A 15,508-nucleotide genomic window follows, 5' to 3' on the forward strand; every position below is an offset into this window, starting at 1 on the left:
ATGGAAACGGTGCTTTCCATACATGAAGAAGGGACGATTCTGCATTAAAAGGCTGTCACACTCCTTGGACCCTCCTTCTGTCGCCAGCATTTCCATCGCAGGCTGTCTGGCCTGGCTGAATTATTACATTATCATTGCTTGGATTGCATGTAACACACACATCCCACTTCTGGCTTCTGTGAAGATCTCTCACAACTCAGATTCTCAGGTATGTCCACACTGGGAGGTGGACACTCTCCAGGCTATTTCTGTGAATAATTCTTATTGACCCTTGCTCAGTATGATATATCCAATATTCACAAATTCCTCTTTTAGCACCAATTTGTATAATTAGAGTCATAATAATTTCGCCAAGATTTGAATTAGAGCCCCTGAAACGAGGAATTATTGGCATATCTTTGACGTAGCAAGACCATAATTTTCGATAAGGTTTACAGTGGTGCAGACTGACCGAAAGGATGAGTCTTGAGAAGTCCTCTTCTCTTTCTGCAGCTATCCCCTCTGCCCCACGCAACGTCATCTCCAGCGTGAACGAGACCTCCCTGACCTTGGAGTGGAACCCGCCGAAGGAGTCGGGCGGCCGTGACGACGTCGTCTACAATGTCATCTGCAAGAGCTGCGGGGCAGGACGTGGCGGCTGCACGCGCTGCGGCGACAACGTGCAGTTCACGCCCCGCCAGCTGGGCCTCAGGGAACCACGTGTGCACGTCAGCGACCTGCTCGCGCACACACGCTACACCTTTGAGGTCCAGGCCGTCAACGGCGTGTCTGACCAGAGCCCCTACTCGCCGCAGTTTGCCTCTGTGAACATCACCACCAACCAGGCCGGTGAGTGGGGTCATGGATTTTTTTTTTATTCAGCAGCGAGAGTTTGGGGCTAACGAAGGCAGAATAAGCTATCCAGCCAGTAACGTGTTCTTGCTGTCCCTGTCGTGTCCATCAAACCACTATTATAAGGTGCTTCTTCTCTTTAGGGTGAATGGTGCCCATGGATTGTGGCTTTCTCCACATCAGAGACAAACACTTTACTGGTTATGGGAAACAGAAATACCACAATGAAGTCTAAATTCACCCAATATGGAACCAGAGTAACAGTTTCACTTTGTAGAGATTGCTGACAAAAATTATTAGTATAATGAACAATTTCAGGAATCATCTCAGATGCTCAAAGGCATGCTCGTCTTATATTCGGAGGGAAACATGCAGCTTGATCGCTTTCAGCTGACAGTCCTTCAGATGTAATAAACACAAGAATTTACAGTGACCGTACTTCAAGCCGAGGAACGTTTGAAGGCAGGTTGTAAACAAGACTCATAATAATTTGAAATAAAGTTTCACAGAAGTTCTGGGTATTAGACCGGCCCCTACATTCAGGAATTATCTATGACATAGGATTTTAACTCCCACAATCCTCCATGGTCTTGCCATATGCTGGTCAGGGCCCCTCTTCACCAATCCACCATGTCTTTTGTCCAAAACTTCTAAGTTGGGGGCTCAACAGCCTCATCCAGCAGCAAGTTCAAGCCCTCCTCTAGACCGAAGTCCTTAAAGAACATACACAGAATATTCTCCTACTGCATTCTAATTATTTGTACTTAGGCTGTGGACCATTTTCAACAGTTAATAAATTGCATATTCTACAGTACAAACCAAAGTTTACATATATTTCAAATCAGACTAGCCTGGACCAATAAACAGAGAAAAAGTTTTGGAGTGGAAGCTGGGCTTGTAGACTGATGAGTCAAAATGGGAAATATTTACGCCCAACTACTATTTGTAAGACATAGAGTGCGTGAGGACATGAGTTGTGACTGTGTGGTTCCCACTGTCCAGTATGGAGGTGGCAGCATCATGATGCGGGGCTGCTTTTTATTGGCTGGGGATCTTCTCCAACTCCACGGCAATCTCAACAAGCATGGCTATCATACTAGCATACTTCTAAAGGCACGCTGTTTCATCAGGGTTAAAGCTAGTTGGGCAGTCCTTCATTCTTCAGCAAAATGCCCACATGAAGAACACCTCAAAGTTTTGCAAGAACAATTGAAAGTGAAGGACAACTCAGAATGATGGGACACATGATTGGTCCAGAATGACTGGTCTCCAACCACACACACACTTTCAGAACCGCTTGTCCTATACAGGGTCGCAGGGAACCGGAGCCTAACCCGGCAACACAGGGCGTAAGGCTGTAGGGGGAGGGGACACACCCAGGACAGGACACCAGTCCATCACAAGGCACCCCAAGTGGGACTCGAACCCCAGACCCACCGGAGAGCAGGACTGCGGTCCAACCCACTGCACCACCGCGCCCCCGATCTCCAACCAATAAATGCTAATTTCCGGGTGTACTCGAATTTTTGACTGGTTTTCTGTGTGGATGTTTTATAGCTGCTGGCCAGTAAGTCTTTCGGTGTCGTTCTTGATGACTCAAGATTAGCAACAAGAAAACTGTGAATGTGGAATAGACTTTCTCAACAAGATCTCTAATAATATTTTGAAATAATAGTAATTTCCAGCTGATGAGTTGCCCATTGTGTATGATTGCCCTGCGATGGTCTGACCTCCCATCCAGGGTGTTCCCTCCCTCACACTCTCTGTGTCCAGCATAGGCTCTGGACCACCGCAACCCTGTGAAAGTGTTGTTATTTGCCAGTTATTAATAATGAATGAGAGAATTTGTTCTCATATTAGTGCGATAGAATTCCCTGTAACATCTGAACATTGCTTGTGCATGCTGGTCCAGTTTGTAAACCAATATTTTGGGAGCCACCACTTGTGGTGTCTGGGTGTTGGGAGCTTCAGGGTCAAATGAAATGAAACAGCTGACACCTCCATGGTCTTCTCCACTGGGTCGGTCTCCTCGAGAGAAGCAGGCAAGGAGTGTTCCAGTCATTACCGCTTTGTCCTTCTCTGGGCAGACTCTATTTACTATGTCTGACCCCCCCTCCCCAACACCCACCCCTTAGCTTCAACCCTTTTTCTTTATCCCGTGTCCAATTCCGTTCGCTCTCGTTTCACACTGCCCGCTTCGCCCTCCTCTTACGCTCCAGCTCTGTGTAGCCTCATGTCCTCTTATTAGTTCTGGCTTCTGTGAAAACCCATTTTGTTTCCAGCTTTTTTTTCTGGAACACGTTTAACACGCTGGGAAGTGGTCACACAAACAAGAATAGTCTCTCTCTCTCTCTCTCTCTCTCTCTCTCTCTCTCTCTCTCTCTCTCTCTCTCTCTCTCTCTCTCTCACACTCACACACACACACACAGACACACAAGAGTGTGTGGAAATCCTGCTCGGGCTATTTTGTTTTTCAGCACCACTTGATTCCGGTGCTCCGGACCTTTGAAGTCTTCCTGGGGCCAGTTTGCGCTCAAGTTTTGTGCTCAAGTTTTTTTTTTAAACCTCGTGGTTTCATTTGAATTACATACAACGCTTTTCAGACAGGCAGCCCAAGGGCCCAGAGAGGCCGCCGAGAGCGGGAAAACTCGCCATCTCTTAGCATCCAACCACACCAGTAAAGTGCAATCTACTCCTTTTTCATTTTAGATGCCTCTTTTCACAATGTATTTAGTAAGACCCTTTAAATAGATGTTTCTTAGTAGATATGGGGGCCGTTAAATTTACAAGACGTTCTTCTGAACTATATAAAAAAACAAAGATATTTCTGCTTTGTTTGCTTTTTGTGATTTAAAATGTTAAAAGAAACGTCTTTACGACTCTTAAAAACAAAGTCGGTGTGAAACGGTGTGAAGGAGACTCACCAGCCGCTGAGGATATTTTTGTTCATGCGTGTAATAGTTGTGGTTTGTTTTACAATGCAGTTTTACTGCACTGTGACTTTGACCAGAGCTTGGTTTTAGTGGCCTTGTATGGGCTGACACTATCCAAACATAGTATTTTAAGGGCACTTTTTCCTCTCGCAAATGAGGGAGCCCATTCACAAAACGCAGGCTTCCCCCACCCCCCACTTTGTCAGTCGAGGTCCCCCCGTCTCCCATTCAGCGCGCTAGGTAACAAAGGCCATGGAGTCTAATAAAGCGTTCTAATGAGGTCCTGCCCCCCCAGCCCCCACACATCCCTCTGCCCCTGCAGCTCCGGCACGGCTCGTCGGACCCCCACCCACCACGGGAGGCGCGGGGTTCTCCGCAGCCTCGGCTGCCCAACCTGTCAGCCTGTATTATAGGTCCGGAACGAACGTCAGAGGGAGCCGTGAAAGGGCCGGACTCCGGTTCGCAACGGCCCCCGGAGACCGTCCTTGGCCCCCGAGACTGGGGGGGGGGCAAAGAGCCGACTTTGGGGTCAGCAGAGTGGATCGTAATTAAGTCTGGTTCTGAGGGCCTAGAGGTTATATAAACATCTTGTCACTTGAAATTAGCAGGGACCCCTTTTGTGTGCGTATGTGTGTGTGTGTGTGTGTGTGTGTGTGTGTGTGTGTGTGTGAAGATGCGTGCGAGAGTGTGTGCAACCATGTTGTCGTCTGCGCACGCCCCGTGAAAGTAACAAATAAACGGGGAACTGCTACTTCCGTCTCGACAGTGGAAGCACGTTCGTTTCGAGCCCTTCCTGTCTTTCCGCGCTCCGTTGCTCGAAAATAAATAAAACATGCGTCAAAATAAGCATAAATAAATGAAAACAGTTTTGAAAAGCCTTTTATTCGCAAAGGCAAAGCTGCGTCGGAAAAGAATTCAAGCAATTATCCGGGTACGGCGGGGCGATGAAGATGTCGCGGAGGGGTGGGGGAGGGGAGTCGGCGGGGGCGATGCAGGCGATCGGGGCACCTGAGGAAGGGGGGGACCTCCCAGGCCACGGCACTGCTCCTCTTCACGCCTCATTATGCATCTCCTCGCTTGTTTCCATCATGACGAGCGGGGAAAGATCACTCCATTTCAGCAGCCTTCCTAACAGAGACCTTGTACCGGCGGCGTTGGGTCGCTGCTGCGAGTCTCACTTGGGTGGAGACACACTGTGGTAAACGACCGCCAATTAGTGTTCACGGAACTGCTCAACATTCATACCATGTGCAAAAAACAGACAAACATACATTTCACCATCAGTATTTTGGTACGGTGTGTGAGGTACAAGGAGGTAGTACAGTTCTGTAGGGCACCGCCGGTAGGGACACAAGAAGCTGCAAGCTCAAGTCCTACCTGAGCAGCTAGTACTGAACGGCGATTTTTATGGAATTTCTGTGTTTTAAAATTATTAACTTATTTTTTTGAAGATGATTTCTTCAGTTGGGGGGGCGTGGTGGCGCAGTGGGTTTGACCGGGTCCTGCTCTCCGGTGGGTCTAGGGTTCGAGTCCCGCTTGGGGTGCCTTGCGATGGACTGGCGTCCCGTCCTGGGTGTGTCCCCTCCCCCTCCGGCCTTCCGCCCTGTGTTGCCGGGTAGGCTCCGGTTCTCTGCAACCCGGTGTGGGACAAGCGGTTCAGAAAATGTGTGTGTGTGTGTGTGTGATTTCTTCAGTTTCCAAGGCCTTATTGCTCTTAATGAGATCCTGACCTTTTTTCCGATGGGAATTGGCTGAGTACGTAGCTCTTGTATCTGTTTACAATTTTTTAAAGTAAATAAAATATTAATAAAAGTATCATTTGTAGTAACTAAAATAATCTCCGAAATAAATGCATATTAATGGCTGGTGGTATTTCAGTGTTGCTGTACCACAGGAGAAACTCGAAGTACAGCAATTAAAGCCATAGCCTTACAGCCTAAGGACCTGGGTTCAAATCCCGTCTCCTGCTGTAGTACCCTCGACCAAGGTTCATGATGCGGTAAAAATTACCCTGCTCTATAAATGGGAAAAACAGTGTAAAGCTGCTTAGCATGTAAATCTAACATTGTCAGTGTCCTTCAAGAAAGTTGTCCGAGAAATAATGATTCTAATGACAAGACCAGTTACGTGCAGTAGTGTTTCCGACACACCGGGTGACCCCCTGCGCGAGCTGCGCCAAGAAGCAGGATAAAGCGTTTCGGAGCGTTGTGGAATTCCAGAGTCGTCTGATAATGATAGCGCTCCTCGCCAGGTCCTCATGTTCCCCCTCCCCGACTCCTCCCTCGTACAGATGAACGTGTCCCAACCGTCGAGCTGCCGCGCTGCGCAGGTCGGCGTGTCGGTGTGTGTGAGCTCCTTGACGGACCTCCTGCAGCCCGCCAGAGGAGGTGCCCTCTATGAATAATGTACGGGCCCCTCCGTACCAGTCGGCGGAAGGAGAAGAAGGATAAAGCGGTGGGGGGTGCCTGTGAGGAGGTGTAATAATACTGGCAAGGAGGACTTTTCATCAGTGATGCAGTGGCATAATTTTATTTCCATCCTATGCCATATTTCTATAGTTCTATCAGTATTACGGTGTTCAATCAATTTGAAATTGGTTCTTTTACCATAGTATTGGATTTTCCTCTTCTTGCCGTCCATTGGGACGCACGTCGCAAGTCTTGGAATGGAATGCGCTTCTACTGAACACAAATGCATTTAGTAAATATTTAGCTGTATAAATGTTCAAAATTATAGGTTCCGTAATGTAGGCAGGAGGGAGAGAGCGCGTCTGCTGAGCAAGTAAAGGAAATAATTTAATAATATGCCTGTCGTGTTTCATTTCGCCAGAAGTAGTTTGAACGTAGTTTGAAATTCCGCAGTTATGCAGTCATGAATTTTAAAGGACCGATTAATTATTGAGCCAATGAAGTCCCGGGTTCCAGTGGCAAAATTTTCCACAGCGGCCGTGATTGGTGGGTAGTTTTGTAATGACAGAGCGGGCCCTGGAGAGTTGTCCCTCCTCGTGGAGGAACCTCCAAGGACTTGTTCTGTTTCAGGTTGGGTCAGTGATTACGACCTACTGTAGGAAAGCTATGTCCGCCTGTGCTTCAAGTGAATAAATCATGTCATTTCCATTTTTTCCCCCCCTTCCACTTTAGTCATAGACAATAACCAGTTCTTATGTCTCGCCCTTGAAGCGCGATACCACGCTAACTGCGGAGGGGTGGACACAGACACACTCCTCCTGCAGTATTCATGCTGTGAGCCGCCTGCTTCTCTTCACTCGACAGGCTGCGGGTCTCATTGGGGGGTGCAACCCACTTGGAGGGGGGGGGCGCTACTCCTAATTCCACCCTGGCTGTTGACCATTGATATTTCTGGGAGCTATATATTTACACTCATTTGTTTCTCCAAAGCAACTTTGAATGATTTACCGGTTTATGTAGTTGGGCCATTTTTATTGCATTAGTACCTTGAACAAGGGTATTGCAGCAAGAAGTGGGATTCAAACCCATGTTGTTTGGGGCACCAGGTGATGGCGCTAACCACTGCGCCACCTGCTGGCTTGGTTTGGACACTTTGGACCTCCTCACCACAAATACTGGGGCGCCAGTTTCGACAGTATTTTGTGTTTTATGTCACCATAAAGGGGTTGGACCGGGGTCCTGCTCTCCAGTGGGTCTGGGGTTCGAGTCCTGCTTGGGTCGCCTTGGGTCGGACTGGTGTCCCGTCCTGGGTGTGTCCCCTCCTCCTCCGGCCTTACGCCCTGAGTTGCCGGGTTTGGCTCCGGTTCCCCGCGACCCCGTATAGGACAAGCAGTTCTGAAAATGTGTGTGTGTGTGTGTCACCATAAAGTGTAACTATGTTCTGTCAGCACCAGAGTTTGCAAAAAGTGGTACTAAAGCAAATTAATACTTCATATGTATTATTATAAGGTATTCATTTGATTGTCAAGGGACAGCCAGCAGTGTAGTGGTTAGTGCTACTGCCTTAGGATCCAAAAGTCATGGGTTTGAACCCCACCACCAACTGTAATATTTTTGCGGAGGTGCTTAGATAAATTGGTAGATCCTTTGAAAAAAATTTGACAGCACTAGCCATTATGCCACCTGCTGCATGCCCCACATAGCACAACTAGAAATGTAATGATTGCATGATTAGTTTTTTTTTTTATTTATTTGTTTTGTTGTTTGGGGGGGTGCGGTGGCGCAGTGGGTTGGACCGGGTCCTGCTCTCCTGTGGGTTTGGGATTCGAGTCCCGCTTGGGATGCCTTGCGGCGGACTGGCGTCCCGTCCTGGGTGTGTCCCCTCCCCCCTCCAGCCTTACGCCCTGTGTTGCCGGGTAGGCTCCGGTTCCTCGGGACAAGCGGTTCCGAAAGTGTGTGTGTGTGTGTTTTCTAACTGTACGTGAAGGAAGAAATGAGGGTTTGGCTCTTCTTGTTAGCGCGAAACGTGGAATCGGCGCGCACGCGGTACAATTTGCCATTCCTGCGCGTCTCTGTAATTTGTTGCAGGGGATTTTATCCCTTCCGTCCTGCCGCGGGACGCCCGCGCAGATGTGCATTTCTCCATTCAAGACCTGGGCTTTTGCGCACCGTCGCGTCCTAAACACGCGACGCGCGGAGACACATACTGTTCCAGAAGGGGGGGGGGATGTAGCTGCAACGTCACACCGCCACGAGGTCCTCGCTTTTTTCGGAGCCGGTTTTAAAGTGCGGTGTATCCAGATTTACGAGTTAGCGTCTGTTCCTGCTCCGTACGGCCCCCCCTCATACATTCCCCCTCTTACCATGCCATTATTTCGAGGAAGAAGGTAATATATTATTAAGCTGATGGCCATTAAAGCAGGGAACTTGGTGACACCGAGGTCACGTGCAATTCGCCGTCTCGCGCGTTCATCTGTTGGCGGCAATGGTCGTTTTGAGAGCCGCGCGCGGTCTGCGCCTCATTATGTCCCGCGCGCGCCTTCCCGACGTTTCCGTCACCACCAACAGCTCATTTTGCTTTCTTATCCGCGCGTTTGCGCCTGCGTCTCGCAGGAAACCGTCGCTTTCAAGCTCAAATCTGGCTGCCGCCATTGTGTCGAGAAAGTTCTTGAAGGGAGGACAGCTTTTTCTCCGTCTTCGTCCTAGTCTAACAGAAAATAATTCTGAGTCCGCGGGCCCCCGTGTCCATTTTGTCTTCTCCTTTGCTTGACGCCTCAGGAGGGTCCACAGAGCAGCCACTTGACACACACTTGTCTTCTCAGAGTCCCTTACATTCACAAACATCCTTTAAAAGTGTCTTAATGTTACAACAAATGCTAAAACATTTCAGATTGCAGAGAAAATTAATATTTATGAATTGCAGACACTTGACCATTTCTTTAAAGACGAGCTTTACAGATTATCGCCTCTATCTGTTGTTACTGCAGCAGATTATTATTACACTTCTCAGCTTTTGAACCGGCACAAAATAAGTATACTGCATACAAAGAACAGGCACTAATAGGTATGAAAATGCACATTGAACAGTATGTGTGCATCTGTGTCATTTGAAGAAAATCTAAATATGAGAAAATACTAACAAGGACAACAGTATAGTAAACCCGGCACAATATTATACCCTAAAAAAATCCCAGTTATACACATATTGAGATCGAATTCAATTTTTCCAGTGTTCAGCAATTTCCTCCAGAAATGTATATGGCTTGCATTTTAATGAAAATAATATGATGGGATTCAGTTTTATCATGCAAGTGCATTTCAGACATAAGAGACTTTTGGTAAGTTTTGCCTAAATGTTGGTTAATGATCCCCTCCAGCCCAGCTGCCGGCCCACGTAGCCAGGACAAGGCCGTGCCCCCTGCAGCCGGTATGTCCTCATCCGCACCATGCTGTACAAGGGCATTTTAATCAGCCTCGCTTCATGTAACACCTTCACCGCGAAACGCAGCCTCATGGGCAACGTGAGCAGCCGCCTCCAGCAAAATTGAGGATCCGTGTTGCGGCACGAGGTTCCTCCCTTTAATACGTTAGATGCCCTGCGTGTTTCCGCCCAGGCGTTTGAATGCAGGAAACACTAAGCACCGATATGCCTGGGAGCTTTTATTGGCATTAATGCATCATACTGTAAAAATCAGTGGGGAGCAGAAGTGTTTCAGCGGGGGAAAATTTCATAGGTTCCCATCAGGCCGAAAAATGTCAAATTACAGGACTGGAGCAGAAAAACAGGCCACAGCGCTCGACTGCGGTGTGACTCTTGCTAATAAATCCTTCAGATGCCTGGAAAGCCCCGGCAGAGACTGCTTTGTACATCGGCGTCCCACGTTTCATCCACGCCTTCTGTCTGCTGCGTCTCCTGCCGTCTCGGCCTGCGTGTGTGAGTGTTTGGGTGCGTGTGTGTGCGCACACGCCACTCTCTGTCGCGTTGTGACTCGCCAAGCCTCTCACCTCCGGATTTTCCAACCTGAGCATTAGCCAGATGTATCTCTCTCACCTTGTCTGTTAATATGAAAGTGCAATCGGGAGGTATCTATGCCACTCTTGTTTACAGGTCTAAATACAGCATGGCAGAGGTGCTCAAAATGGAAATGATTTTGTTCTTTTTTGGTATTTTTATCTAGGCGCTACTGTCGGGACTCATCAGTGTCACAGAGTTGCTCTGTTCCCATATTCCTCTCTCTCTCTCTCTCTCACTCTCTGGCTCCCTCTTTCACTCCAGTGCCATCGGCAGTCTCCATCATGCACCAGGTCAGCCAGACTGTGGACAGCATCACTCTGTCCTGGTCCCAACCATCCCAGCCCAATGGGGTTATCCTGGACTACGAGCTCCAGTACTATGAGAAGGTGAGCATAAACGCCTCACCGGCATCCGCCTGTCTGTCCATTAACTCCAAACTGAGTTCAGTCCAAATTCCAGAGAAGCGCTTTATTCATGCGCTCAGTGTGTGAGCTCATCTAAGATTTTTGACTGCCACGAAGGTCCGTTGATGAACTCAGTCAGCCCAATATGGATGTCACTCTGCCCCTCTTTCCATTTCACTCCTGAAGGACCAGAGCGAGTACAACTCATCCACAGTGAAGAGTCAGACTACCACGGCAGTTGTCCGCGGGCTCAAGCCTGGAACCATCTACGTCTTTCAAGTTCGAGCCAGAACCGTGGCTGGGTTTGGGCGCTACAGCGGCAAGATGTACTTCCGCACCATGACGGAAGGTGCAGATCTACCAATCAACCGGATGTCCTCAAGCCCTCCTTTCTAATGAGTACTATCAAACTGCAGCATTTCACTCCAGTCCTCAAGTCGCAAGCGGTGACCTAAATGATCACTTAAAGCAGATTCCGATTCAGAAAAGTTTTATTTTTTACAGTTCACACGTTGTTTATGTTTCATGTACTCCTCCTCCTGAGTACATAACTGGGTTTGGAATTCTGCGTCACTTAATTTGCTCATTAATCCAAAGTTGCTTTTAACATTGTCACAGTCAAAACACTATGTAATACAGACATGCATTCATTTTTGTGCTGGTTAGGTGCTTTAGAACTCTTGAAATAAAAAAAATACCATGGTAGACTTTTTATTTAAATATTTTATGAGCTTCAAACCATATTAAAACATTTAAAATGTCTGAAAATTAAAACATTTTTTCTTCACAAAGTCCTATTCAGTCCCACGTATTGAATGATTTAACCCATATGCAACGTTCCTCATCTTTGTTCCTGATCTGATCACCAACTCTTGCAACCAGAAGCAAGCTGTAAACACTGGAAGTGAGTTGAATCAGTCCAGTGTCACACTGCTATACTGTTTTGGTGTTTAACTGCCAGCCAGCTGCACAGTATTGAAAATTGGACCACTTTAACAGAATTCTATTAAATAGATGGGTGAAAAAGATGCCATGTAAAATAAATTTAAAAAAAAAAACAGGAAAATGTTTATATTTGAAGTTGTAACTCAAGTGTTCGTAACACAGGGAGCTGATGTATATAAATCCGTCTCCTCCAGTCAGTTTTCCTAATGTGGTAAATTTGCCAACTGCGTATCTTTATAGGGCACTCTTTGAATCAAACAGTCTATGGTAAGTGCTGTACAATAATGCACAGGGGGAAAAGAGACAGATGGTGAATCACTCTGTCAGCCAGGGATCACGATAAGTGGAATCATCGTCATTAACATTCAGCTATTATAGCCAGTTGGCTAGCAAGGTCGTATATTTGTGCATTATCATGAATATAATAGGCCTCGTCTTGGTTTGAAGGCCTCTTCAGGGCGTGGTGGTGCCCAAATATCTCACCGGAACACAAGAGCACTAAAGCTGTTGAGTGCCTAAACGTGTGTGTGTGTGTGTGTGTGTGTGTGTGTGTGTGTGTGTGTGTGTGTGTGTGTGTGTGTGGTTTCAGCCATCCCTGGTCTTCAGACTAGTCCAATCGCCTCCAGGTCTAGAGTGCATCAGAAGAGTGTGGTGTAAACAGTCTACTGCTTGTGTTATGGTGTTGAACTACACTGCATGTGGTGAAATCAAAGACGACAGGTCAAGGATATCAGCCTTCCCCCTGGAGACAGTCATCAGTCGACCGCCTCCTGCCATCCTCAAACACAGTCACACCAACATATATTCACGTAGTGTTTGCGTGTCCCGCATGGCCTCCTCTTGTACCCATGTTACTACGATCTGACACGCTGACGCTCCACTCTCCCTTGGCTCACAGCGGAGTACCAGACCAGCCTGCAGGAGAAGCTGCCCCTCATTATCGGCTCTGCAGCCACTGGGCTCGTCTTCCTTATCGCCATTGTAGTCATCATCATCGTCTGCAGTCGGTGAGTGTGTCTGCCTCCCAGACGATTGTCACACCTCAGGGGGTAGAAAATGGAAGGATCACTCCTTCTGCCACCCAGACCTGTTACCACTGTGTTTCTGTTAGGAGGCGGGGATCCGATAGGACTGAGTCCGAGTACACTGACAAACTGCAGCACTACACCAGCGGCCACAGTGAGTTTGTTGGTTGTGTGTTTTCTTGTTTTGTTTTTATTGGCCACTACATTGCCCTTTGTGTGGGAATGGGTGAGTGACTGTGTCTGCGAGAGGCTACTCTTCGATGGACTAGCATTCTGACCAGGGTGTACTTTCCCTCGGCCTTGTGCCCAATGCTTCTGGGACAGGCTCCAGATGACCGTCACGTTGATCAGGACAAGCAGTTATTGAAAACAGAGAGACGAATGGATGTTCATGTGGTTCTCCTTTCAAAGAGAGATGGTGCTTACAGTTAAGAAAAAGCGATTAAATGCACAGACAAAATTAACAGTGAAGGTTAATTATATAAGGCAACTGAGGAGGGGAAAACAAAAAAAGTCCCAGACCAAGGAATTTGGAGAAAAATAAACCTGAGTACCAGTGGCTGCTCGCTCCGTCTGTGTTGGTTATGGCTCACAGCTTCAGTTTTTATTCACTGTTTCCAATACATAGTCAGGTTCTGTGGGCCTCCAAATATATTTTTTCTAAATTTATTCTTGAATTTCATCCAAGTTTGCTCACCCTAAGTTCAGTCCCTGTGCCCTGTTACTCATCGTATCTGCAAGGAGAAGCTGTGTTCTCCCTTGTCTTCATGCCGTCACTGTGTAGCATGGCTGAGCACTGATCGCATGGGGGACATGACCCCTGCCAGCATGGGCCCGTAACTTACCGGCGCTTGACAGGCTCAGTGAAGCCGCATGTTGCAGGCAGCCGAGGAACAACTCCCAGGAGGGAATGTCTCTGGAACCCTGCCAGTTTATCCCCCCCGTGAGCTGCCCCAGTCAGCTTCGCCAAACGGCACCTTCCATAGTCTTGTCTCTTTTCAGCAGAGCTCTCTGTGAAGGGAAGGAGTATTAAACCCTTTGAGCTGCTCCGATGCAGCCTCCACAGTTTTGCGAATATTACTTTAACCTCCAGAGACCCATCCATTAACTTCTGTCCATTCAACAGGGCATACAGTGCTGTAAAATGTATTTGCCCCCTTTCAAATTTTATCTACCTTAGCAGCTTTTTTAACAGTAAATTAGATCTTTTTGTCAGTTCTCATAGTATTTAAATAGAGCCCTAGCCTCCTTTGTCATTTATTTGATGTGAAAGAAAATAAATATGGGCATTGTGGTGTGGTGGGTTCGACCAGTGCCTGCTGAGTGACAGATCTTCAGATCAAGCCCTGCTTGGGGTGCCATGAGATGGACTTGTGTCCTGTCTAGGGTGTGTCACCTTCGCCTTTGGCCTTGTGTCCTCTGTTATCAGATAAGGCTCAGGACAAGCGGTTGTTAGTGATGGATAGACAATACATGTGCAATCATAGGTGTGAAAAAGTACTTGTCAAAGTCAGTAACTGGTACAGCCACATTTAGCTGCAATGACTGCAGCTGAACTCTTGCTGTAGCCGTTGACCAAGGTCTGAAATCACTGTGGATGAATGTTGGTCCACTCATCCATGTAGAACTGCATGATCTTTAACTGTTTGACAGCGCTGTAAAGCAGGTATTCTTTGGTGATCATACTGTAGAGTGCATAGAAAAAAATACATAGAAGTTCTGGAATAATGAATTTCGAAATATAATTCTGAAGCTTTACTTACACTAAATTTCAGTATTACAGCCTTTTTTTTAGTCTACAATTTTTATAGACCCTAAGCACTATGTCTACCTTAACGAGTACTGTTAAATGATATCATGTTGGATATGAGACTTGAACAGTTTTTTGTACAAATCCTGGAAATGTATCCAAAAACTTTTTTTGCTGAGTTTCCAGAGGATATTTTATTTGGTTCTCATTTTATTGTTCTTTAGTTATGAGTGGATTCTCAAAAATGAACGTTCTCCATCTTAGCAGGGTTATGAAACGCACCAGTGTGTCAACAAGCCTTAGGGTTCAAGTCTAGTGAACACAAAGCAGAATGACATTTCAGGTTTGTTCTTCCGCCATGCTCCTTTGCTCAGACGCGTCCCTCCGACTGCAACACTCACTGTCATACTTCTCTATTCACATTGTCCGTTAACCGCCTTTTTTCTAGGGCCTTGTCCTGGTGAACCCAGCCAGACACTGGAGACCTTTCAGCTCTTGATGTCACCCTCAGATAGAACTGCTCCATGAACTCTGTTCCCTCCCATTCGTTATTTACACCTGTAATACTGTCCACTTGGGTTTCTCCTGCAGGTGCTATGTGTAGTATTTACGACGTACAGACATGTGGAACTTATTAGGAGATGAAAGATAAAGGAGGAGAACAGTAACAGTGGTGTCCTGTGTAATTCTTTTGCCGCAGTGTTGTCATAGGGAGGGCCGTGATCTATTAATTGTAAGGGAATCCCGAAATGCAGCTAAAATGTTATGGCAGCTGTGTTTCTGGATTTATAGGTGTGTGTTACACTGCTCGCATCAAGGAATTTATTCATCAGCATTGTTTTCCCAAGTATCAGTGAACCTATGTGCACAGTTTTCTGTTTAAATACATATGCTAACATTCAGGTGCAATAAAATATATGACATTTTTTATTACCAGGCTATTCCGTTCTCAGATGATCAAACTGAACTGAACAAAAACACAAATGTATGATACTTCATGGTCTGGATTAGGCTTTCAAAAAGGCTGAACAAAGAAGAATGTTTGCACGGTTATGCCATGAACCCAGGGGACAAGCCTCATATTTATATTTATTATTAGGCAGAATTTGAAGCACACATCTGCCACGTTCAATCAATTTACCTGATGCCTAAGCTTACCCCTACTTTCAGTTTATTAACTGTTTAAAGTAAAAAAGA

At 46.8% G+C, this 15,508-nt stretch overlaps 1 protein-coding gene across 3 annotated transcripts in view; it reads left to right on the forward strand.

Moving 5' to 3' along the window:
* Positions 1-15,508, forward strand: part of ephb2a (eph receptor B2a) — a 125,288-nt gene that overhangs the window by 97,915 nt on the left and 11,865 nt on the right. For 2 of the 3 annotated variants that reach the window (XM_018750634.2, XM_018750636.2), the window contains exons 5-9: positions 493-828; positions 10,449-10,573; positions 10,778-10,940; positions 12,435-12,543; positions 12,648-12,715. In XM_018750634.2, the coding sequence (XP_018606150.1) occupies positions 493-828; positions 10,449-10,573; positions 10,778-10,940; positions 12,435-12,543; positions 12,648-12,715 (801 nt within the window). The remainder of the gene's footprint in view (positions 1-492; positions 829-10,448; positions 10,574-10,777; positions 10,941-12,434; positions 12,544-12,647; positions 12,716-15,508) is intronic. The other variant, XM_018750635.2, reaches the window with a different exon arrangement.

Source organism: Scleropages formosus, chromosome 2 (genome assembly GCF_900964775.1).
Source record: "Scleropages formosus chromosome 2, fSclFor1.1, whole genome shotgun sequence".
Classification (NCBI taxonomy): Eukaryota; Metazoa; Chordata; class Actinopteri; order Osteoglossiformes; family Osteoglossidae; genus Scleropages; species Scleropages formosus.